The following is a 23,451-nucleotide window of genomic DNA, read 5'->3' as shown; positions in this document are numbered from 1 at the left end:
AGAAAAGAAAAAAGAAAAGAAAGAGGAAAAGAAGAAAGGAAGGAAGAAGGGAAGGGAAGAGAAGAGAAAGGAAGATGGAAAGAAGGAAGGAAGACCGCAAATATTAGAAATTCTGGGTTTGTTAGCAAATACGCCATACTGTTTTTTTTTCACTTGAAAGGAAATAGTATCTGCCATTGAAGATTGGATGTCTTGGTGATATTGTTGTTCTTATCTTCCATATGATTACTGAGTTTGTGCCTAGTCTGTCCATTACTAAGACAAAAGTGTTGAAGTCTGCAAATATAATTTTGGATTTTTCTAGTTCACCTTTGATTTCTTTCATGTTTTACCTCATGTATTTGGAGGTTCTGTCGTTAGCTGCATACCCTAATTAGTAGGATGTTTACATCTTCTTGAGAATTGATTATTATATTATATATTCTCATCTCTGATACTTTTTCTTCTTCTGTACTCTGTTGCGTCTAGTATCAATGTAGTCCTTCCACAGCTTTATTTTAGTGTTTCCATGATATGGCTTTCTCCATATCTTGATTATAACCTATTGATATCTCTATATATTTGGAGCAAGATATAAAATTTAGAGTTGATTTTTTAAAGATTTTTTGAAGATGTAATTCGTATTTATTTTTGTTCTATTTGACATTCTCTGAGTTTCCTATATCTGAAGTTTGATTTTCTGTCACTTCTTTTAGAATATTTTTGGCAGTTATTTTCAAAAATATTTCTTTTGCTCCATTATTTTTCCTCTCTTGTTTTTGGGATTTCAATTATAACTAGGGTGCGTAATCTCATCTCAGTCTTATGCAGGTGCTTTTTCTCAGGGTCTCAGGAATGCAGCCTTCTCACACTTCTGTTCTTTTCCTGGCTGTGTTGCTGAGCTCAGTGATATTCCTCCTTCACTTTCAAGAGCAGTTTTGTTTTGTTTTTCCTGTTTTCATACTCCCAGCATCAGGAGCATTCTAAGTGTGGCAGTTTTTGTTGCCTTCCCCTACATATTAAGTGGAATATCTTGGTCTATTTGGACTCTTACAACAAAATAACATCAACTGGGTGACTAAAAAACAACAGATACTTTTTTCACACTTCTTGAGGCTGTAAGATCTCTGGTCAAGATGCTCACACATTCAGTGTTGATGAGAGCCGATTTCATGGTTCCTAGATGGTGCCTTCTTTCTATGTCCTCACATAGTGGAAGGCACACAAGAACTCCATTGAGCTTCTTTTATAAAGGCACTAATCCCATTCGTAAGGGCTCGGCCCCCAAGACCTGGTCACCTCCCAAGTGTTCTGCTCTCCCTGATCTGTATCATATACAGACTCTCTTGGATTCCTTACCAATTGCTTGAGAGATCACAGTGGGTTTGTGCGGAAAAAGTTTTCAAGGTGATGGATCTTTCCCAACTTCTGCAGCTGTCAGCGGTCTCCCAATCTGACCAGCCCCACTTTGTCTTTAGGAATTTATTGATTATTCCAGCTTCACTTGTCATAGTGGTGTCTATTTGCATCTGTCCTATGTAAGTGCATCTATCCTCTTTCTCCTTGCAGGTGCTTGTTTTCCCTCACATTTTGACTCAGTTCTTGGCAACCTGGTTGCTATAAAAATAAAGTCATGACGTTGAAGTTAGTTTGGTTCTTTCATTGTTGTAAGGTTAGGAGCCCTATTCCATCCCAGCTCTCCAAAATCCAGAATTTTGGAGGGGTTGAAATTTTAGGCTTTCTCTTTGAATTGTAGTTTTATCTTATTTGAGTTACAATTTGCATTTTCATAATGATTAATGAGACTAAGCTTTTTTTGTGTAGTTGACTGTACCTTTGGATTTTTTTCCCAAATCCCTTTTCATTTCTTATTTTCTTTATGATTTCAGAAAATGTAGTTTACATATTGCAGCTTGATTTTTTACTCAGCTAATGGCATGCTTAATGGACAGAAAAAATATTAACTATATTTCCCTTTTTAATTACTGCGAGTTTTTCTTTTTTAAGGAAATATTTCATTATGTGCAGCGGCTTTTTAACCCCGCCGCCGCGGCTTTTTGCCCCCGTCGTCGCGGCTTTTTGCGGCCTTTTACCCCCGCCGCGTTTTTGCCCCGGCCGCCTCGGCTTTTTGCTCCCCGCCGCCGCGGCTTTTTACGCCCATCGCCGCAGCTTTTGCCGCCGCCGCTTTGTGCCCCTGTCGCTGGGCTTTTTGCCCCGTCCACCGCGGCTTTTTGCCGCCGCCGCCCTGTCTTTTTGCCCTCGTCGCCGCGCTTTTTGCCCCGCCGCCGCGGCTTTTTGCCCCCCGCCGCCACGGCTTTTTGGCGCCGCGTCTTTTTGCCCCCACCGCCGCGGCTTTTTCCCCCCGCCGCCGCTTTTCGCGGTTTTTTACACCCACGCTGCCGCGGCTTGTCCCCCACCGCCGCGGCTTTTTGTCCCCGCCGCCGCCGCTTTTCCCAGCTTTTTGCACCCCGCCGCCGCCGCTTTTCGCCCCCCGCTGCCACCGTTTTCCCGGCTTTCTGCCCCCGCCTCCGCGGCTTTTTGTCGCCGCCGCCGCCGATTTTCCCAGCTTTTTGCCCCCCGCCGCCGCGGCATTTTGCCGCCTCCGCCGCTTTTCGCGGGTTTTTGCCCCCCGCCGCCGCGGCTTTTTGCAGTCGCGGCTTTTTGTCCCCGCCGCCACGGCTCTGAGGGCGGGAGCGGCAGACTGGGCTGCCAGCTCTACCGGCCTCCTGGCTGGAGCAGCGGCAAGGGGCGCTCCTGGTCCAGCTCTCCCGGCTCCGGGGTTCCTTGCTAAGGCGCCCGCTCCCCGGGCTCCCTGCCTCGGCTGCCGCGGCCTGCATAGAGCGGCGCTGCGCGCCGCGGCGATGGGGGAGAAGGACGGCGGTGGCAGCCACGGAGAGAAGCGCAGGGGCCGCGGCCAGCCGGGCGCTGCAGCAGTGCCGGCAGCTCCAGAAGCTCATCGGCCTCTCCCTCGGCAGCCTGCTCGGGCTGGGCACCAAGTGCGCTGTGTCCAAAGACCTCAGCCAGCAGGAGATATGGACAGTGGAGGTAAGGGGGTCGGGGACCCGGGCTGGGCTCGAGGAGTGGCCCGGACACCTTCCTCAGGGCCCCAGTTCACTCCTGGCCGAGTTTCATCCTTGAGCCCGAGTCGCACCCTTGGAGGCTTCCCCTCTCCTGTCCTCACTGATGAGGCAGCCGGAGGACCCGGGACCAGCCCTCACCTTGGGCAGGATTTGTGGGGCGGGTGCGTGGTGGGAACTTGGATGGAGGCTCGAGGGGCCCGTGGGCGGGGTGGGCTGCGCGCGGACATCCCCTTACCCCCCGAATTTCCATCTGGTCCAGCCCTCTCATCTTGTAGGTGAGGAAACCGAAGGCCTGAGGGAGAACTGACTTGCCAGGAACCCCTGTTAAGGAGAATTACCAAAGAGTGGTTATTAAAGGAGCACTGAGTTGGGAGTCAGACCTGGAGTCCCACATCCTTGGTTAAGGCATTATACCACCTTGAGTCTGGCCTGTTGACTGAGGGTGAGCCACTCCATCCTCCTCTGATTGTGGGGTCTTGACCTCAAGGGGTTTCCTGCAGGAAGAAGCAAATGGGTTTAAACTAATCCAGGACCATGGCGGGCTCTGTAGTCTTCATGCATGCATCCTTCTCAGCCTTCATTGGTGCTCGCTGCCCTTTCAAAACCTCCTCTGGCCTTGGCAGCACCGTGTTCTGGCCCCGCCCCGCTCTCTGTTCACATGTCTGTTTCTTTGGCTTCTCTCCCGACGTCTGTCCCGTGGGCTAGGTGTCCTCAGGTTGCCTTGACCAGCTTCTCCCACTGCGCCCGGCTCTCACTGGATGACTCGTCACCCTGGGCATCATGGCTGTGTATATGTAATGGGTTCCAAAGCTCATCTCCAGCTGGTCCCTTTACTCTTGCGCTTCCAGTCTCTACGACCCTCCATTGGAAAGCTCCCCTTGGGTTCTGCAGGCTCATCTCTCCTGTCCCCGACTGCCCTCCTCCTCCACGCTACTTGTTTCCTGTATTAGGAAAAGGGACCGTGCTGCTCCAGGCTGGCAGGAATTATAAGTTTGGTGTCTTTGTTGTACTACATCAGGCACAGACCTGCTGCTCATGCCTCCTGGGCAGTGGTGCCCCTTCCCGGGGCTGCCTGCCTGTGTCAGCCTCCATTGTCTCTCCTGGCGGTGACCACAGCAGCCTCCTGGGTCCATGCTTATTCTCCACTTTTGTTTACAGGGAGCTCTAGCAGATGGGGTCTCCTTGTCCTCTGGCTTGTCTGACCCCTTACTTGACGTGGTCTCGTTCCATTCCTTGTGTGCCCGCCTAAGCCTGTCTCGCTCTGCTGACAGATCCCACAGGGTCCAGTTCCTCCTAGTGCAGGCATGCACAAGAGCCTGGTGAGTTAATGAATGAAACATCCAGTTTGCCTCTTCTGTGCAATTCTGAACTGCTGTCATTTGCTAAAATTCTCTTAACAGGGTCATTTTCATGTTTTCCTCTCGCTCTCTCCTACCCACCCCCCTACTGGCTACTTCCTTCCCTAAGAAACTTCTCCATCTGCACATCCCACTGCCCCACTGCCCCACTCCTCAGTGCGGGACTGGTGTCTCCTGCACCCCAGTCCCCCAGCACTCATCCTGTGTGACACCCTCCACATTGCGTGGAAATTACCTGTTGACTTTTCAGTTGTCTTACGAGGCTCAGCCTGAGAACAGTGACTTTATCTCTTCCTGTTTGACTCCCTGGCATTTTTATACATTTTCTGGCTCACATGGGTACTTAATAATTGTCGAATGAATGTGTATTAATTCTAACAGTCTTACTGGTTTGTAGAAAAAACAACAAGAAACTATTAGAAATACATTGAAGGCATTACAAAGGTTTTTTTTTAGTACGTATTGATTTTAATAGAACGTTAAACGTTCTAGAACTGTGCACATCCAGCTCTAGCAGTAGTTGCTTTCACGGAAGCCGGTTACTCATGGACAAATTCAGTGTCTGAGGGCAGAACTGCCATGGCAGGGCCATGGAGGAGCGTGGCCACTGTCACCCAGTTGGGGGTCTGGCCAGGGTCTTCCTTAGGTCGGATGGGAAGGAGTAACATACAGTTAGGAGCGCTTTGTCACAGTCTGAAGCTCGTGTCTTTAGTAAGTGCGTCATTTTCCTTTAACTCTCATTTTCCTGCATCTGAAATTTATGTGAATTAGTTGTGTTATGCATATTCATATATGATTCAAAAAGGTGATTATATGAATCACTTTATATTGATTAATTTTAAAAGTGGGTCACCCTATGGCAAACGTTTCTACTTGGTAGATTGTAAAAGAGAAACAAATCAGAGCCATGGTTGCTTCTTCCAGCCTGGCCAGGTTTCTGCATCTGTGAGGTAGGCTCTGCCATTCTCCCTGGGGCTCACCCTGCTTCCATCTGATGCCAGCCCTCCACTTACGTGCCTGTCCTGTCTCCCACTCTGCACAGAGTCATCATTCTGAGGGGTCCCCCAGGGCCTTTCTCCTCAGCTGTGCCAGTTTCTGCTGTCCTAGGGGGACTGCATCACAGTTGTCTAAGTGGGAGGAGAGGGTGGCTTGGACCAGGCCAGTTAGGCTCGAGGTGCCCCCAGACATCCACATGGAGATGTCAGATAGGCAGTTCAGGGAAGCGGTCAGGGCCAGAAATGTACATTTGGGGATGACTGTGTGTCTGTGGTATTTCTAGCCATGAGACTGAATTCGGTCATTAGGGAGGAGTGAGATGGGAAGTGCCCCTTCCAATATTTGGAGAAATGAGAGGCAGCCGGCCTAGGAGATAGGGATGGAGCAGGCAGCGAGATGGGAGGACAGAGGCCAGGTACCTCGAAAGTCAGGAGAAAGGCAGCTCCCTCCAAGAGCCCTGACTAGGTGGGCTGCTGGTGTGGTCAGTTGAATAAGAGGAAGGCTGAGAGTGACTGTGGCATCTTTCCCCACAGCCGGTGTGAACTGCTGCAAACATTGTCAGGTTATGGGATCCCTCGCTCAGTGCCCTCCCCTGACTTCCCTCCACGGCCCATGGGTGCACACTCCACAGGCCACCTGTCTGTCCCTGGCCACCTTGCTCTTGTTTTCTGGGACGTCTCACATCCTGGCATGTGCGGGGCGGCTCTGTGCTCACCTCTGCTGGTCAGCTTTCCTTGAGCAGTTTGTAAGGAAAGCAGAAGTCTTCCCGCTGTGCTTGGCATTGGGGCCTGTTCCCTGTGTTACTGCTGTGCTCTGTTGTATTTCAAAAGTCCCGATGATTTCAGATAGGGGGCTACTCGATGTGTTCAGCAAGTATAGGATTTGAGTCTGCTAACGTCCACTAAGCCAGCCTTCCATAGCTGGAGCCCTGGCCACCTGGGTTGCCGTGGTGACCTAATCATTGTGTACAACAGTGCTTAAAACAAAAATGCTACGTAAATGGTGACTGCTGCCGTTTAGAAATAAACAGCTGTGAGGTGCTCAGATTGTGGGGAAATGACCAGACTCCACGGGACCATAATGAAGTGACTCAGGAAAATAGTGAAGGAAGCCAGAAGAGATGGCAGCAGAGAGAGAGAGAGGGGTGCTGTGGGGAACTATCGCTACAGCTGGCTCTTCCCCTGGGGAAGAGCTTAGGAGAGCTTGGCTCAGAGCACAAGACAGATTTGTTAGTGTCCCCGTGAACGTCTCTAGTGTTACCGGTTGTCTGAACGCTAGGAGTCAGTGGGGTTTCTTCATGAGCTGTTCTGTGGAGATAGTAGTCCTTTCTAAACTCTGTGGAGGTGGGAGTGTCTGCACCTCCTAGCAGAGTGTTGAGCACCGGGCACATTAAAGACCTGGGGGTCACGTTTCCCAAATGCATCTGACTGCAGACATCCCTCGTCCTCCGTCTTTAGTGGGACAGCCGTTGATGTCTTGTGAGACAGTGTGAGGGGCAGAGCGGCAGGGCTAGAAAAGTGGCTGAGGCCAGCCGTGACACATTCGGTGTCCCGTGTGTATGCTGCTCCTGTGCTGTTTGTGTGGGAGGTGGCGTATGTTGCAGCCGGAAGTATATAGTAGGCTCTCTGGATCAGATTGTGTGGGTTCAGACTGGTCTCTGCCTCCTGTGGCCTTGAGCACGTCACTTACTTTTTCTGTGCCTCAGTTTCTCATTTGTAATGGGCGGATGGTAGTCCTCATTTGAGGGAACTGCAGTGGCAAGATTAAGTAGCATGGTTCATGTCAAGAGTTTGATGCTGCCTGGTCCAAAAATGGATAAAGGCTGATTGCTGCTGCTGCTGTGTCGTCGTGGTTACAGTGGTACCACGCCTGCCTGGCTCCCTCTTCTGTAAAGACCCTGGGTGTTCAGCCTCTGCTATCACTTCCTATTTTCCTGTCAGAAAGAGGATGCTGGGCTCCCTCCCTGGGCTGATGCCGGCCGTGCCCATGTGCCGTCTCCGCTGGTGTCACCAGGCACTACATGGTCCTAGCCTGTGCTGGTTTCCCCTCAGCCCCATTAACACCCTCAGGGCTCCCATGTCTACCTTCTTACTGCTGTTAAGTTAGGACAATCGTCCTTAGAGGTCACAGTGGTGGAGGTCATGAAATGATTTCAGTTGTCTGTGTTCACAGAGTAGTCTGAGATGCTACAGTTAGTTGCCTTTGTAAGTACCGAAGACAGTAGAATTATTGAAAAGCCTGGAGCCTTTTCATGTTGTTAGTTGCTCGTTTAATCAATCAATCAATTATGTTTTTGAGACTTGGTCTCCCTGCGCTGCCCAGGCTGGAGTACAGTGGCACAGTCATAGTTCACTGCAGCCTTGAACTCCTTCCTTTGGGTCTTGTGTGTGGCACTCACCTGGTCATCCCCTTCCTGTCTTAGATAACATCCCTGAGGACCTCAGAGACCCTTTCTACGTTGACCAGTATGAGCAGGAGCACATTAAACCGCCTGTTATCAAGCTTCTCCTGTCCAGTGAGCTGTACTGCTGTGTCTGCAGCCTTATCCTGAAAGAGGACCAGGTGGCCGCCTTACAGGGACACCAGTCTGTCATCCAGGCCCTGTCCCGGAAAGGGATCTATGTGATGGAGAGTGATGACACCCCTGTGACAGAGTCCGACCTCAGTCGCGTACCCATAAAAATGGTGAGTGGTCTGCGGTGGCCGCCCCCAGGGGCCATCCTCTGGAGCCGCGGGCTCTTGTGTGGCGCACCTGGTGCATGGATGGTGTGAACACAGTGTGCAGCGAGGTGGTGGAGACCCATGCTTTTGCACACTGGCGTTCCTTAGGAAACTGCATATCTTTTAAAGCACATGACTTGTGGAGAATGGGGAAAAGAGAGCTTTCGTTGAGCTCTTTTTCTCATTGGGAATGCTCTGTGAATGCTGAGATTGGAGTGAGGCCTGTTAATAAAAATACTTGAGGCAGACTTTTTACAGACAAGAACTGTAATTGTTGCACCCATTCTGTTAGGTTATTTCATGCATAGTTTGTGCTAAAATAACTCAGTCTGCCTTTTTCTCCCCCAAGCATCCCACCCCCATCTTTCTCTGAAGGCTTGCTGCTGGTGTGCCTTTTCCAGAGCGTTCTGGGTCAGGGCCATTCTCAGGGCCTCCTGCACTGCCTTTGTTTGGTTGCTCCCATGGCGTTCCCGGTGAGACTGCGGGTGCCGCGCGGTGGCTGGAGAGAGTGTTACTCCTGTCGTATGAGGAAGCTGCACTAAGGCGTGGTGCAGCTGTAGCAGGTAGAGCTCTGGACTAGGAGCCAGAGCCATTTGGTGGGCAGTTGGCCTGGGGCAGGTCTCCTGTCTGCCTTCCCACAACCACAACGTGAGAGTCGCACCGCCTTACCTGGGAGTCCCACAGGGCTGTTGAGGAAATAAGAAATGACAGTGCACTGTGGGCCACAGGGCTGGCCTGCCTGCCTGAGAACGGACTCCTGGTTCCTAACGGTCTTGAGGCTTGGCCAGAAATGCCAGGCTTGAAATAGTGATGGTGAGGGGGAGGCAGGTCTCAAATCTGAGTATCTCTTCAGACAGAAAGGGCGAGGGATGAAGAAATTAGGCCAAGATTCTGAGTATGAGCAGGTTCCCTGCATCAGAACCTGGTAAGAGGGGTGGGTTTGAGGGATTATAGCTGCTGCCTCTGCTTCTAGAGTGCCCACATGGCGATGGTGGATGCCCTGATGATGGCCTACACTGTGGAGATGATAGCATCAAGAAGGTGGTGGCCAGTGTCAAGCGCTTCTCAACGTTCAGTGCCTTGAAAGAACTTCCGTACGACCTCAAGGACACCTTGGTGTTCTGGATCAACAAGGTGAGTGCCCTGCCTAGATGTGGCGTGTGACTCTGCTCCTGTGGCCGGTTTCCTTTTCACTTGAGAGCAGCACACTTCGTCTGTCATGCTGAGACCCAGCCCTTCATTTGGGACGAGTCATATTTTGTGTCCAGAAATGTGTCTGCTGTAGTTAAAAAGAAGCAAAGCAAGCAGGCGTTTCTCCCGCAGGCTGAGAGTAGAGGGTGATGAATTTATATGTGAAAACGCAGCACATGTTGGTGCTTTAAGTGCTTTAAAAAAATTTTTTTTGAGACAGGGTCTCACTCTATCCCCCAGGCTGGAGTACAGTGGCATGATCATGGCTCACTGCAGCCTTGATCTCCCAGGCTCCAAGTGATCCTCCTGCCTCAGCCTCCTGAGTAGCTGGGATCACAGGCAGGTGCTACCATGCTTGGCTAATTTATTTTTTATTTTTATTAGAGAGGGATTCTCACTGTGTTGCCCAGGCTGGACTCGAACTCCCGGGCTCAAACAGTCCTCCCTCCTTGACCTCCTAAAGTGCTGGGATTACAGGAATGAGCCACCACACCTGGCCAGTGAATAATTTCTTTTTATTTTCATAGTATGCACCTATATGCAATAAAGGAGTTTATCAAAATGCCTTTAGAAGGCATTTTGATTATTAAGGGATAAAAATGGCATTTTCCCAAATGCTATTTTCTCCTTTTACATTTAGAAGCTCAGTGTAATTTTAAATACAATATATTTAAAGAATGTTTATTTTGGTTTCCTGTTCTTGTATTAGTTTGCTGAGAATGATGGTTTATAGCTTCATCCATGCCCCTGCAAAGAACATGAACTCATCATTTTTTACAGGCCGCATAGTATTCCATGGCATATATGTGCCACATTTTCTTTATCTAGTCTATCATTGATGGGCATTTGGGTTGGTTCCAAGTCTTTGCTATTGTGAACAGTGCTGCAATAAACATACTCATGCATGTGTCTTTATAGTAGAATGATTTATAATCCTTTGGGTAAATACTCAGTAATGGGATTGCAAACCAAACACGACATGTTCTCACTCATAAGTAGTAGTTGAACAATGAGAACACATGGACATGGGGGAGGGGCATCACACACTGGGGCCTGTCAGTGGGGTGGGGGTGAGGGGCTGGGGGAGGGACAGCATTAGGAGAAATACCTAATGTAGATGAAGGGTTGATGGGTAAAGCAAACCACCATGGCACGTGTATACCTGTGTGACAAACCTGCATGTTTTGCACATGTACCCCAGAACTTAAAAAGAAAGCAAACATCCCAGTTTAAATATATATATATACATCTATATATATAATATATATATACATCTATATATATAATATATATATACATCTATATATATAATATATATATATATAAAGATTTCAATGAACACTTCACCAAAGAAGATATATGTATGCCAAATAAATTCAGTGGATGTGCAACATCATTTGTTTTTTGTGAAATAAAAAGTTAAATCACAAAAAAAAAAAGAATGTTTATTTTAGTAGTGTCTAATTATTTATAAGGTTACCTTACCAGAGCCTTTGGTTAGTAAGCATCCTGATACGCAAAAAGGTGTTTAAGTTTGCGCATTAATACAGCAAAGGAGCTAGAAGGTTGTGTGGCCCCATGTGAGGCTGTATTAGTGGGTCTGAATAAGAGACTCACGCAGGATGGTTCTGGAGTTACTGATGGTTAGCTTGCACATGCAGAGCCAGGATGGTGCTCCATCTGCTGGCTCCCTGGAAGGCCCCTTTGTCGCTGTGACAGGCGGGTCTTTGTCAGGAGTTGGCAGACATTTGTGTTTTGACTTTTTCTAAGACAGTTGCCCTGCTCTTTAGCTGTTTTCCTACCCAAGCTTGGGGTTGGTGAACCAGGTGGATGGGCAGACTCCTTACATTTCCTTATCCTGCGGTGAGGTAAGGACAGAAAGCCACAGGGTTTTCTAGGACTCACTGGAGCCTCCTGGCCTTAGTTCAGATTTGGGTGCCAGCTAGTACCATCTCTGCCCCACTCTGCCTCTGCCCATGAGGATGCCTCTTGGTGGCGAGCGCCATGTCTCTCTCACCCCTGGCTCTTACTTGACAGCGTGCATGTGGGAAGTGCTTGCAAGAATTCTGTGGAAAATGGTGTTCAGGCCTAGTTCACATTTCCAGAGGAGCCTGAGCTTCAGGGACGCTCCTGTAATGCTAGTGGAAGCTTCTGTGATCAAAAGTCAAATTTTAGCTTTTCTTTAATATCTTTTATTGATTTTTCCTCGTATTAGAAATGACGTAGTTATAGAAAATGTAGAAACTATGGATGAACAAAAAGAATAAAATGTAAATTACCCATAATCTTATCACCTATGAAAATGGTTAACATTTTGGTAAAAATTCTGATAGTTTTTCTTTATTTGTATGTGTTATATAGGCCTACAACCCAGTGGGGAGCTACTGTGCTTTCTGTCGTAAGCCATGTTTCTACTTGGTACGGTACTGTGCAGTGAGTTTCTGCACATTGGCCAGATATCTGATGCCAGCTGTTCCAGTGACTCCCCTGTGGCCCTTCTGTGATCTCGGTGTTGCTGGAGGTCGAGTTGTCTCCTCTCCATCTGTGCAGCAGTCTCTGTCCAGCCACGATGATTTCCCTCAGGCCACGTTCCTGCGAGGGGAATGGTGGTTCATATTTAAGGACCTTTTTTTTGCTTGCTTGGTTCTTTTGCCCAAATCTGATCCTAAAGATTGTAACATTTCCCTTTCTATTAGTTTGTGTAGGTGTCTTTTCCCATGTCTTCCCATATCTACATAGAAAAACTTAATTCTGGGTAAAATTGCAGATTCTGGGTAAGAGCATCTGTCTCTTACCCTCCTTCTCTGGTGAATCACTTAATTGTTATCTTTGTCGGTATTTCTTTGGGCAGGAGGGTATGTTTCTTTTTCCCCTGCTTGGTCACGTTACTCATTTGCTGTGCATTTATAAATGACTTTTCAGGCCGCTGCTGGCCTCTGTTTCTGTGGACTTGGCAGATAAATAGAAGGTAGTCTCCTTGTAACCAGAGACATCATTTTCCTTCCATGCTATTCTCGTTTCTACCTCCGTATTTTAAAGAAATACATTGTATTTCCGGCTCCTGACTCCTCATTTGTGGACATGATCTACTGAGGTAGGATTGTGACAAATGGCAATTACAGTGATTACAGTTTCCATGGCCCTCCACTCCCCTCCTCCTCATTCCCCTGTGGTTGCATTGACAGCTTTGGACACATTCACAGTCAGACTTGATGTTCCTGTGGTCAGGCACCCATTTTCACAGCTCATGTTGCTTTCCTTGTATGATGCTTTATTTTTCCTGGAGTTAATACTTGCTTTAGTTTTCATGACCTTTTCTTTTTTCTCATGCATTATTTACATTTGTATTCAGTGTTTTCCATATTTTACTGTTTTCTTGCCATTTCCATATGAATTTAAGTTCCTTATGTTAGTGGTTTCTCCTTATGTGACTTTCTCCCGGGTGTGAGTCCTCAATGCAGGATGTGATATCGGCTGAATGCTTCCAAAGCACCTTTTGCAGTGTGAATGCCAGGGTGTGTAGGAAGTGCGAGTTCCCCAAGCATCCTCTCTCACCCGTGCTGTGTTCCTAGGCCCTCTCCAGTGTGGGCTCTCAGATGCCTCACTGGCTTCGAGCTGTGCCCCAAAGCTTTCACTATACAGGTGGGTTTTCTCCCCATTGGAAATTGCTGCATGTTTAATAAGCTTGGGGCTCTTGGTACGATTTCCATAAGGGTGAGTTTTTTCTCCAGCATCAATTCTTTGATGCATAAGGTCTGAATTCCCTTTAGGCACAGGTACCATGTTTCAAAGGTGCCTGCTGTGCGCGGGTGCGTTTGAGTGCAGATTTCAGCTTCTCACACCCACACCTGGGTCACTCCCTCCTTGGGTTTGGCTCTGTGTCGTCCTCTGCAGCACCTGTGGGGGAATGGCCATGTTCTGAGTTTCTCCTCCTCTGTGGCATCCCTCTGGAACTCTGTCCTGCCCCTGCCTGCATAGTTGCTTCCCCGGCCACCTGCATGTCTGCCATCCTGGACTTTCCTCCCTTCACCTCTGCTCCAGGCCGCTCACTCGCCTCCTCCTGGCCAGGGTCCCTACCTGGGTGCAGGAGCCTCCCTGCCGTCTGAGGAAAGGCTAATGCTATGCGTTTCCATGACCATTTCTGAGACAGTTTCTGAAGGAGCCTTCCTCCACCTTTCCTTGGTGATTGTGTAACTAGATGGAAGCGCTTTCCCCAGCTTGAGGGGGTTGCCCAGCTGTGTTCTCTCTTCCAGGCTGAGGAATCTGCTGCCATGCGGGTTCCCCATCCTGTATGTGACCCGGATGACCTCACTCAGTATTTCCTCCTTCCCGGATGCTCTGAAGTTTCACCATGAACCACCTTGCAGGGGCTCTTTTTATTTTTTATTGATGCCCAGCCAGTTGTTGTTGTCTCTTTCTCTCTCTCTTTTTTTTTTTTTTGGAGACAGAGTCTCGTTCTGTGGCCCAGGCTGGAGGTGCAGTTGTGTCATTGTGGCTCACTGCAGCCTGACCTCCCAGGCTCAAGCAATTATCCTTCCCCAGCCTCCTGAGTAGCTGGGACTACAGGCATGCACCACCGTGCCTGGCTGATTTAAAAAAAAATTTTGTTTATTAGAGACAGGGTCTCGCTATATTGCCCAGGCTAGTTTTGAACTACTGGGCTCAAGCAGTTCTCCTGCCTTGGCCTCCCAAAATGGTGGGATTACAGGTGTGAGCCACCACTCCTGGCCTGTTTTTGTCTTTTTTTTTTTTTTAAGACAGCTCTACTGAGATGTATTTTATATGAAGTCACTGAATCTTTTTCCTTGAGTTTTGATAAGCAGTCATTTGTTTAGCATTCACCACAATCAAGGTAATATTTCCATCGCCCCAAACAAGCTCTTTCATGATCCTTTGCAGTTAATCCTCTACCCCAATGCAGGTAACTACTCATCTGCCTTCTTCACTGTGGATTAGTTGTGCTTTTTTTTTAGGTTTTGATAAAAGTAAAGCTGTGTGGTTTGTGCTCGTCTTGTGTTTGGCTTCTTTCAGTGAACAAAGTGTTTCTGAGATTGACCTATGGCATCGCATCTGCCAGAAATTCTGTTGGTGCTTGGTAGAGTTCCATCGTGTGCATATACCATGGTTTGTTTATCTGTCCACCTGTTGATGGACACTTGGGTTGTTTCCAGTTTTTGCCTATTTTGAATAAAGCTACTAGGGACATTTGTGTGCAGATATATTTTTATTTCTTTCTCTTTTTTTAGATGTAGTCTCACTCTGCCGCCCAGGCTAGAGGGTAGCGGCGAGGTCTCGGCTCACTGCAGCCTTCGCCTCCTGGGTTCAAGCGATTCTCTTGCCTCAGCCTCCCAAGTAGCTGAGATTACAGGCGCCCGCCACCACACCTGGCTAATTTTTGTATTTTTAGTAGGCACGGGGTTTCACCATGTTGGCCAGGCTAGTCTTGAACTCCTGACCTCAGATGATCCACCCATCTCGGCCTCCCAAAGTGCTGGGATTACAGGTGTCAGCTACTGTGCCCAGCAATATTTTTATTTCTTTAAGTAAAAATTTAGGAGTAGAATCGCTGGGTCATGTGATAAGTATATAAATATAAGTATGTGTAAGTTCAGTCTTTAGAATAAACTGCCAAAATGTTTTCCAATGATTGTGCCATTTAGAACTCCCACTAGCAAGATAGAATTCCAGTTGCTCTACACTTGTTATAGTCGGTCTTTTCTCTTTAGCCATTTGAGTGAATGTGTAACTGTCTCTCATTGTCGTTTTAATTTGTGTTTTCCTAATGGGTAAAGATGCTTGTCTACATTCTTTTATGAGGTGCTTTTTCAAATATTTTGCCCAATTTTTAACTGGGTTGTCTTACCAAGTTGCAAGAGTTTTTAGAAATGTATATATTTGGGAATCAAGGGCCTTGTCAGATGTATGTATCGTGAAGATCTTCTCCCAGGCCGGCTACCTTTTTGTTTCCTTAACAGTGTCTGTCAAAAAGCAAAGGTTGGCTGGGTGTGGTGGCTCACACCTGTAATCACAGCACTTTGGGAGGCCGAGGTGGGCAGATTGCCTGAGGTCAGGAGTACAAGACCAGCTTGGCCAAAAGTGGTAAAACCCTGTCTCTACTGAAAATACAAAAATTAGTCAGGCGTGATGGCGGGCGCCTGTAATCCCAGCTACTCGGGAGGCTGAGGCAGGAGAATCACTGCATCCAGGGAGGCGGAGGTTGCAGTGAGCTGAGATCATGCCACTGCACTCTAGTCTAGGCAACAGAGCAAGACTATGTTTCAAAAAACAAGCAAAGGCTTTTAAAGTTTTCTTTGTACCTCAGTTTATCAGTATTTCCTTTTATGGTTTGTCCTTTTGTGTCTTATAGAAGACATCTTTACCTACTCCAAGGTTGTGAGGAGTTTCTCCTATGTTTTCTTCTAGAAGTTTTTTTTGTTTTAGCTCTTACCTTTGCTCTGACCCACTTTGAGTTCATTTTTATGAATGATGTGAGGGAAGAGTTGAGGTTCATTTTTTTCTTCATACAGATAGCAGTTCTGAAACCATTTATGGAAGAGATTTTCCTTTCCTTATTGAATTACTTTGACAGCTTTGTTGACAATCAATAAACCACATATATGTGATGTGAGTCTGTTTCTGGATTCCATTCTGTTCCACTGATCTTTGTGTCTGGTTTATAGGAATACTTGAAATTGGACAATCTTAAGTCTTCCAGCCATATCCTTTGTGTTAAAAAATAATTGTTTTCGGCTGGGCGTGGTGGCTCATGCCTGTAATCTCAGCACTTTGGGAGGCTGAGGCGGGTGGGTCACTTGAGGTCAGGAGTTCAAGACCAGCCTGCCTAACATGGTGAAACCTCATCTCTACTTAAAATACAAAAAACCAGCCAGGCATGGTGGTGCATGCCTGTAATCCCAGCTACTCGGGAGGCTGAGACGGGAGAATCGCTTGAACCTGGGAAGCAGAAGTTGCAGTGAGCTGAGATCATGCCACTGCACTCCAGCCTGGGTGACAAGAGTAAAACTCCGTGTCAAAAAAAAAAGTTGTTTTCACTATTCTGTGTTCTTTGCATGCCTACCCTTAATTTTTGAATCAGCTTGTCAGCTTCTATAAGAACACTTGCTGGGATTTTGATTGGGAATGCATTGAAACTAGATGAATTTTGGGAGAATTGATAGGTTATTAATATTTCATATTCCAGCCCACACACATGCTTATATCTCTCCATTCTGCGTAGACTTAACAGCTTCACAGCTTCTCTCAGCCATGTTTTATGGTTTTTCAGGGTAACATTTTGTATATAGTTTAACTTTATTCTGTATCTTTTGTGTTTTGGATTCTATTGTAAATGGTGTTCTCCTAATTTCATTTTTCAGTTGTTTGTTACTAGTCTGTAGAAACGTAATTAATAATTTGTATATTGACTTTATATTTTGTGACCTTGCTAAACTTATTTATTCTAGTGGCATTGAGAAAATTCCTTAAGATTTTCTACGTACAAGATCACGTCTGTATATAAAGTCGTTTGTATTACTATTTAATATGTATGCTCTTTTTTAATTATAAAGGTGTTTTTTTTTTTGCCTTACTGCACTGTTTAGTACCTCAGATAGAATATTGAATAGAATTGGTGAAAGAAGACATTTTTGCTTGTACTTCATCTTAGAGAATAAACATTTACTGTATTAACCATTGAAATGATGAATGTTGGTTGTAATTTTTTTCATAGATGCCCTTTATTAGGAGTTCCCTGCCCCTGTGCCCCCCTGTTTTTTTTTTTCGAGACAGGGTCTCACCCTGTGGCCCAGGCTGGAGTACAAGTGGTATGATCATAGCTCATTGTAGCCTCATTCTTCTGGGCTCAAGCAATCCTTCTGCCTCAGCCTGCTTCATAGCTGGGACTACAGGCACACAGCACCACGCCTGGCTAATTAAAAAAAAAAATTTTATAGAGGGGGTTTTGCCACATTGCCCAGGCTGATCTTGAACTCCTGAGCTCAAAGGATCCACCCGCCTCGGCCTCCGTCGCCTGGCCAGGAGTTCCCTTCTATTTTAAGTTTGCTTAGGGTATTTTTTTCATGAATGCATATTGAATTTTGTCAGATGCCTTTTCTGTATTTATTGAGATGATTATATGACTTTTCATTTTTAGTTTGTTGATACAATGAATTACATTAATTGATTTTCAAATGTTGAACCAGCCCTTCCATCCCCAGGACAAACACAAATTGTGTTTATTATTTATTTTATATATTGATGGATTCGATTTGCTAATATATTGTTGATGATTTTTGTGTCAATGTTCTTGGCAGATATTGGTCTCTAGTTTTTTTTCCTCATAATGTATTTCTCTTGTTTTGGTGTTGGGGTAATGTTGGGCTAAAAAAGTGAGTTGGGAAGTATTAAGGTAAAAGGAAAATAAATATTAAATTCACTGGTAAAGCAATCTGGGAGTGGAGTTTTCTTAGAAGATATTAATTATGAATTTAATTTCTTTAAATATACATATGATAATAGATTTTCTATTTAGCATTGTGCCAGCTTTGGTAATTTGTGACTTTCAAGGGATTTGTCAGTTTTATTTAAGTAGTTGAATTTACTGGCATAAGGTTTATATTTCTTTATTTTCCTTTTAATATACCTGCGATCTGTAGTGATAATGTCCTGTTTGTTTCCTGAGGTTGGCAATTTATTTCATTTTTCTTTACTTTGATTAGTCTGATTTATCAACTTTATTAATCTTCTAAAAAATCTGCTTTTAGTTTTTATTTTCTCTATTTAATACTTAATTTCCTTTTACCTTTATTATTATTTTGTATTTTGGGTTTAATTTGTTATCCTTGTCTAGTTTTTTAAGGGGAGAGTTAGTTATTGAAGGCTTTTTTCATTTTGAAGACAGATATTTAAAGCTGTCGATTCCTCTCTAAGCAGCACTTTAGCCGTGCATTATATATTTTTATAGGCCATGTCTTTCATCATTCTCTTTAAAATATTTTGTTTCCCCTGTGGATTCTTGTTTTATCACTGGGTTATCTAGAAGTCAGATGTTTAATTTCCAAATACTTAAAGAGAGATTCTAAGTAGCTTTTTGTGTTGTGGTTTCTGGTTTAATTCTGTTGTCAGGGAACATACTGTGTGATTTTCATCCTTTTAAGTTTATTGGGACTTAGGGTTCGTCACATGCCTTACATTGCAGAATGTTTAATATGCATTTGAAAAGAATATTCTGCTGTTTGAAGGTAGAGTGTCTTCAATGTCAATTCAGATTGGTTGTTGGTGGTGTTTGCGTCTCCTTTACCATTTTCCTGTCTTTGGTCCTATTAGTAGGTTAATCTGAGAGGAGGGTGGAAGAAACTGAGCTGTGTGCTTGTAACCCGTCGTTTGGTTCTGTCAGTTTTTACTTTGTGTATTTTCAAAGTCTGTTATGTTTACACATATTCAAGTTTTTGATATTAGTTGATGAATTAACCCTTTTGTCATTATGAGATGTTGCTTTTTATCACTGGTGGTAATCCTTGTCCCAAAAGTCTATTTCATTTAATGTGGATGTGGATTCAAGAGTGCTTGTGAATAGTGGCTGCACGGTGTATGTTTCCTTCCTTTCACTTTTAACCTCTTGTTGTCTTTCTCTTTAAAGTGAATTTTTTGCAGATGCCGTGTAGTTGCTCTTGCTTTTTTATTCATCTGACAATCTCTTGGAGTGTTTAAACCAATTGCATTTAATGTGACTATCCATAAGGCTTGGTTTTACCATCTGGTCTGTTTCTGTTTATCTCTTTTCTTTTTCTTCCCTCTTTTAAGGGTTATTTTGGATTTTTTTTTTTAGTACTCCCTTTTATCCTCCAGTATTTTGTGGGGGTTGCTTTAGGGTTCCTGTCTGCATCTTTAGACCATCACAGGCTGCCTGCAAGTCAAAGTGATGCCACTGCACAAATAGCAGAAGATGTGTCTTTTCCTTGCTGACCTTTGTGTTGTCATTCATTTTACCCCAGCTGTGCTGTTTTGGCTTTCTTTTATCTTTTAAAGTATTTAAAAATTGAGAACAAAAGTCATTAATATTTATCCACATAATTTCCATTCTTCTTGTTGTTAATTCCTTTGCATACATCAAGAGTTTCACACAGTTTGGTCTCAGGATCTCTTCTGTGTGTGTGTGTGTGTGTGTTTTTTTTTTTTTTTTAGCCAGGCGTGGTATGGGTGCCTGTAATCCCAGCTACTCGAGAGGCTGAGGCAGGAGAATTGCTTGAGCCCAAAAGGCAGAGGTTGCAAGGAGCCAAGATCATGCTATTGCACTCTAGCCTGGGCGACAAGAGTGAAACTCCATCTGAAAAAAAAAAAAAAAAAAAGTAGATACTTCCCTCAAATGTCTGATGATCTTTTACTGCCTGCTCAAATTTAAAAGTGAGTAGTAAAAACTTTTCTCAGCAGGGCCAGTCTTTTAAACTGGACTTCACTGTAAGCTAGTTTGGTTCCTGACCTTAGTATTTTAGGTTTCTGTAGGCTAGTCATTCCCCAGAAGATACTTTTCTACTCTCATGTCTGAAGAGCATATAGCTAGCTGGCTACGTTCTTGGAATTGGTGGGAGAAGACTGGGGACTTTAACGTTCAGTATGTGAACTTTCACTGCATCTCCCCATTTTCAGTGCAGTTTTCCCAGACCGCAACTGTGCCTGGACTCTCCTAGTCTATACATACAATATTTCACTCTTCCCAGAGAATAAACTTTCAGTCTGCTTCCATAATGGAGAAGAGGATTCTTTCTGCTTGTTAGACTCTCAACCATTCCCTCTATCTCAAGGTACAACTTCACTCCCACCTCCAGAAGCACCTAGGGCCTAAAAAAACCATGATCTCTTAGGGGGTCCTGTGTTGTAAGTTAGGTCATTTCACAGCTTTCCCTGTTGGGAACACTTGGTTTCCAAATACTGTGTTGATTCTTTTTCCTCTTTTCTTTACCCTTTGGATTTGTGCTTTGTTGTTATTGTTCCTGTTGTTGTTGTTGTTACCCTTTAGTATGGTTTTAATGGAGTTTCTATAGAAAGAGTTAGTGCATGACCTAATGTAAATGATGAGTTAATGGGTGCAGCACACCAACATGTCACATGTATACATATGTAAAAAACCTGCACATTGCGAACATGTACCCTAGAGCTTAAAGTATAAAAAAAAAAGTTAATGCCTGGATTCACTTGTAATCTTCAACTAGGGGTTTCTGTTTTCTCTTAACTCCCCTACAGCTGGGGATTTACTTCCACTCCACTGAAACAGCGCTTGTCCAGCCATTACTGATGACAGATTGCCCAGAATAGTGGTCAGTATTCTGTCTCATTTGATCCATCTTCATCTTTTCACCTTGAAACACTTAAAAGATCTTTAATTTTGTTGTGAAATAGATAAATACAAGAGTATATAAAACATGAAGCATAATATGGATATCTGTACACCCTCCACCCAAATTAAACAATAAGATTATTATCATTGCTTTGCACAGTTTGTGTGAAGTTTTCTTCCTGTTCGTGGCTTCCCAAGACACTGTTAGGTTTTGGTTCCTCTCCCACTTCACTAACTACTACTTCTTGTTCTTTTTAAACTCTTCCTCAGTTCAGGGCATTTTTTTTGTTTTTGTTTTTTATTTTTTTTGAGACGGAGTCTCGCTCTGTCACCCAGGCTGGAGTGCAGTGGCGCGATCTCGGGCTCACTGCAAGCTCCGCCTCCCGGGTTCACGCCATTCTCCTGCCTCAGCCTCTCCGAGTAGCTGGGACTACAGGCGCCCGCCACCACGCCCGGCTAATTTTTTTGTAATTTTTTAGTAGAGACGCGGTTTCACCATGGTCTTGATCTCTTGACCTCGTGATCCGCCCGCCTCAGCCTCCCAAAGTGCTGGGATTACAAGCATGAGTCACCGCGCCCGGCCGGGCATTTCTTTTTTAATCTGTACATATTCCTTCAGTGATATCATCTAATTGTATGATTTTTACCATCATCTATAAAATAATGTTTCCCAGAATAATGTTTACTCCACCTCTTTCTTATCTAAGTGGCATCTCAGAGTTAACATACCCAAATCAAATTCTTGATTTCTCCTCCCAAACCTGCCCTTTCCCCCATGTTCTCTATCTCAGGAAATGACCATTTCATCCTTCTAGTTGCTCAGGGGGAAAACCATAGAGTCATTTTTGACTTCCCTCTTTTTCTCAAATTTCACGTCGTATTCACCAGCAAATCCTATGGTTTCATCCACAAACAAATCCAGAGTTTATTTATCATCTCCATGGTTACTGCTATCATCTCTCATCTGGATTATTGCATCTGCTTCCTATTTGCTCATGATGCTTTCCATTTATGGACCTTATAGAGTATTCTTAGAAGTCAGAGTGAGCCTGCTAAAATATTTAGATCATCACCCTGCTCTGCTTCAAACTCTTACTCAGAGTAACATACAAAGTTCTCTTACTGAGAGTAACATACAGAGTTCTATAGTGGGGTACAAGAGACTACCTCATCTGGTCCCTTTTATCCTTCTGACTTCATCTCTTACTACTTTCTCTTACTCCACTCCAGCCAAACTGGCCTCCTTGCTGTCTTTAAGGATGCTAAGGATGCTAAGAATACTCCAGCCTCAAGGCCTTTATACTTGTTCCTTCAACCTGGAATGTTCTTCCCCTGGGCATCTGCATGGCTCACCCCTTCACTTCTTTTCAGAGAGAGGCCTTTTCTAATTAATCCACATAAAACAGTAAGCACCTATACTATTCATTTGTTTGTTTAGTAAACTCTATTCCTCCCCACTAGAATGTAAACTTCATGAGGGCAGGGACTTGTTTGTCTATTTCGTTCACTGTTGCACCCTAGTACATGGCATACATTAAGTACATAATAAATATTGTTTGAGTAAATGAATGAATTCTAGGTATTGATTATGGGTAGAGCTGGGTATTTTTTTTTCCTGTTGCCTAGGGCTTTTCAGTTTCTTTTGGTTTCATTTGCTGACCTGTAACTTTATGAACTACTGACTTTGCTTTTACATAGGTAACCTATCTGTGTTCTAAGACATCAGTTGTCCGTACACCCAGTATTTTGCATCCTTTGGCTGTTGGTTTATTTCTTAGTAAGTTGGTCTCATAACTTTTTGAATCAGAGTCTTCACTTTTATTGAAGCTAACCTTTTGGCTCTGGAGGAGAATGAAGGAGAATATTTAATGTAGGAAAGAATGGCTCATTTCTTACTGAACTTTTCCTTAACTTGAAAATTCTCATGGTTTATGTTTAATACAATATAGATTTTTAATTATTAGAGTGCCTTAAGTGTTAAGTATTTTTTATTTTGATTAAAAGGTAACAAAAACAATTTTTTAATGATGTTCTTTTAAAATTTTTTTTGTAACAGACCGATGTAAAGGAAAAACAGAAAAAACTTGTGGAACAATTAACTGGATTAATAAGTAGTTCACCTGGACCACCTACACGAAAATTATTAGCTAAAAATCTCGCAGCCCTTTATAGCGTTGGGGATACTTTTACAGTTTTTCAGACACTTGATAAATGCAATGACATTATCAGAGATAAAGATGACACTGCGGCCTACTTACCAACAAAATTGTAAGTACTTACTTTAACAGGGGCCCTTGAAGTTTTATTTTTTCTTTCAAGGAAACTTAGGAGACTATGGACCATAAAAACCCCCAGGTGGGTGGAACCTGCAACATGCTGCTAACAATGAGAGCTCTAAGTGGATTGAGTTGTGATGGGAAGATAATGAGTTAAATTTTAGGCATTCTGATTCTGGAATACAAATGGGAATATCCAAATGACAGTGTAGTTGGAAATTCTAGTTGGGATTTTAGAGATTTGTTGGGAACGTAGTTTTGGTGAGTAGGCTGAATTCTTTGATATGAGTAAAGTTACCTAGGAGGAGGAGTATATTTGAGAAGAGAAGATGGCTAGGTATACAACTCTAGAACATCAACATTCAAGGGGCCATGGTCAGTGTAATAGCTTACAGAGGAAATGGAGAGATTTTTCAAAACCTGGATTCTAATTTTTAGGTCTACTTTTAGGTAGTTACCTGGTATCACTAGGTAACTACCTAGATATATTGTGACTAGATTTTTGTGTTTTGTTTAGG

The 23,451-nt window shown here is 44.5% G+C and overlaps 1 protein-coding gene and 1 pseudogene across 1 annotated transcript in view; one reads left to right on the top strand and one right to left on the bottom strand.

Annotated features, from left to right (window-relative positions):
- Nucleotides 1-2,068: 2,068 nt before the first annotated feature.
- Nucleotides 2,069-3,584, bottom strand: LOC115835061 (annotated as a pseudogene).
- A 9-nt stretch (nt 3,585-3,593) lies between these two features.
- The window catches only part of LOC100599233 (HEAT repeat-containing protein 5B-like), a 33,451-nt gene continuing 13,593 nt past the window's right edge, over nt 3,594-23,451 (top strand). The window contains 5 exon segments of the mRNA XM_030812456.1: nt 3,594-3,755; nt 4,910-5,078; nt 7,836-8,168; nt 9,108-9,268; nt 22,714-22,925. Of these exon segments, the coding sequence (XP_030668316.1) occupies nt 3,594-3,755; nt 4,910-5,078; nt 7,836-8,168; nt 9,108-9,268; nt 22,714-22,925 (1,037 nt within the window).

Source organism: Nomascus leucogenys, chromosome 5 (genome assembly GCF_006542625.1).
Source record: "Nomascus leucogenys isolate Asia chromosome 5, Asia_NLE_v1, whole genome shotgun sequence".
NCBI lineage: Eukaryota > Metazoa > Chordata > Mammalia > Primates > Hylobatidae > Nomascus > Nomascus leucogenys.
The sequence above is the reverse complement of the archived record's forward strand: the minus strand, read 5'-3'. Positions and strand labels throughout refer to the sequence as shown.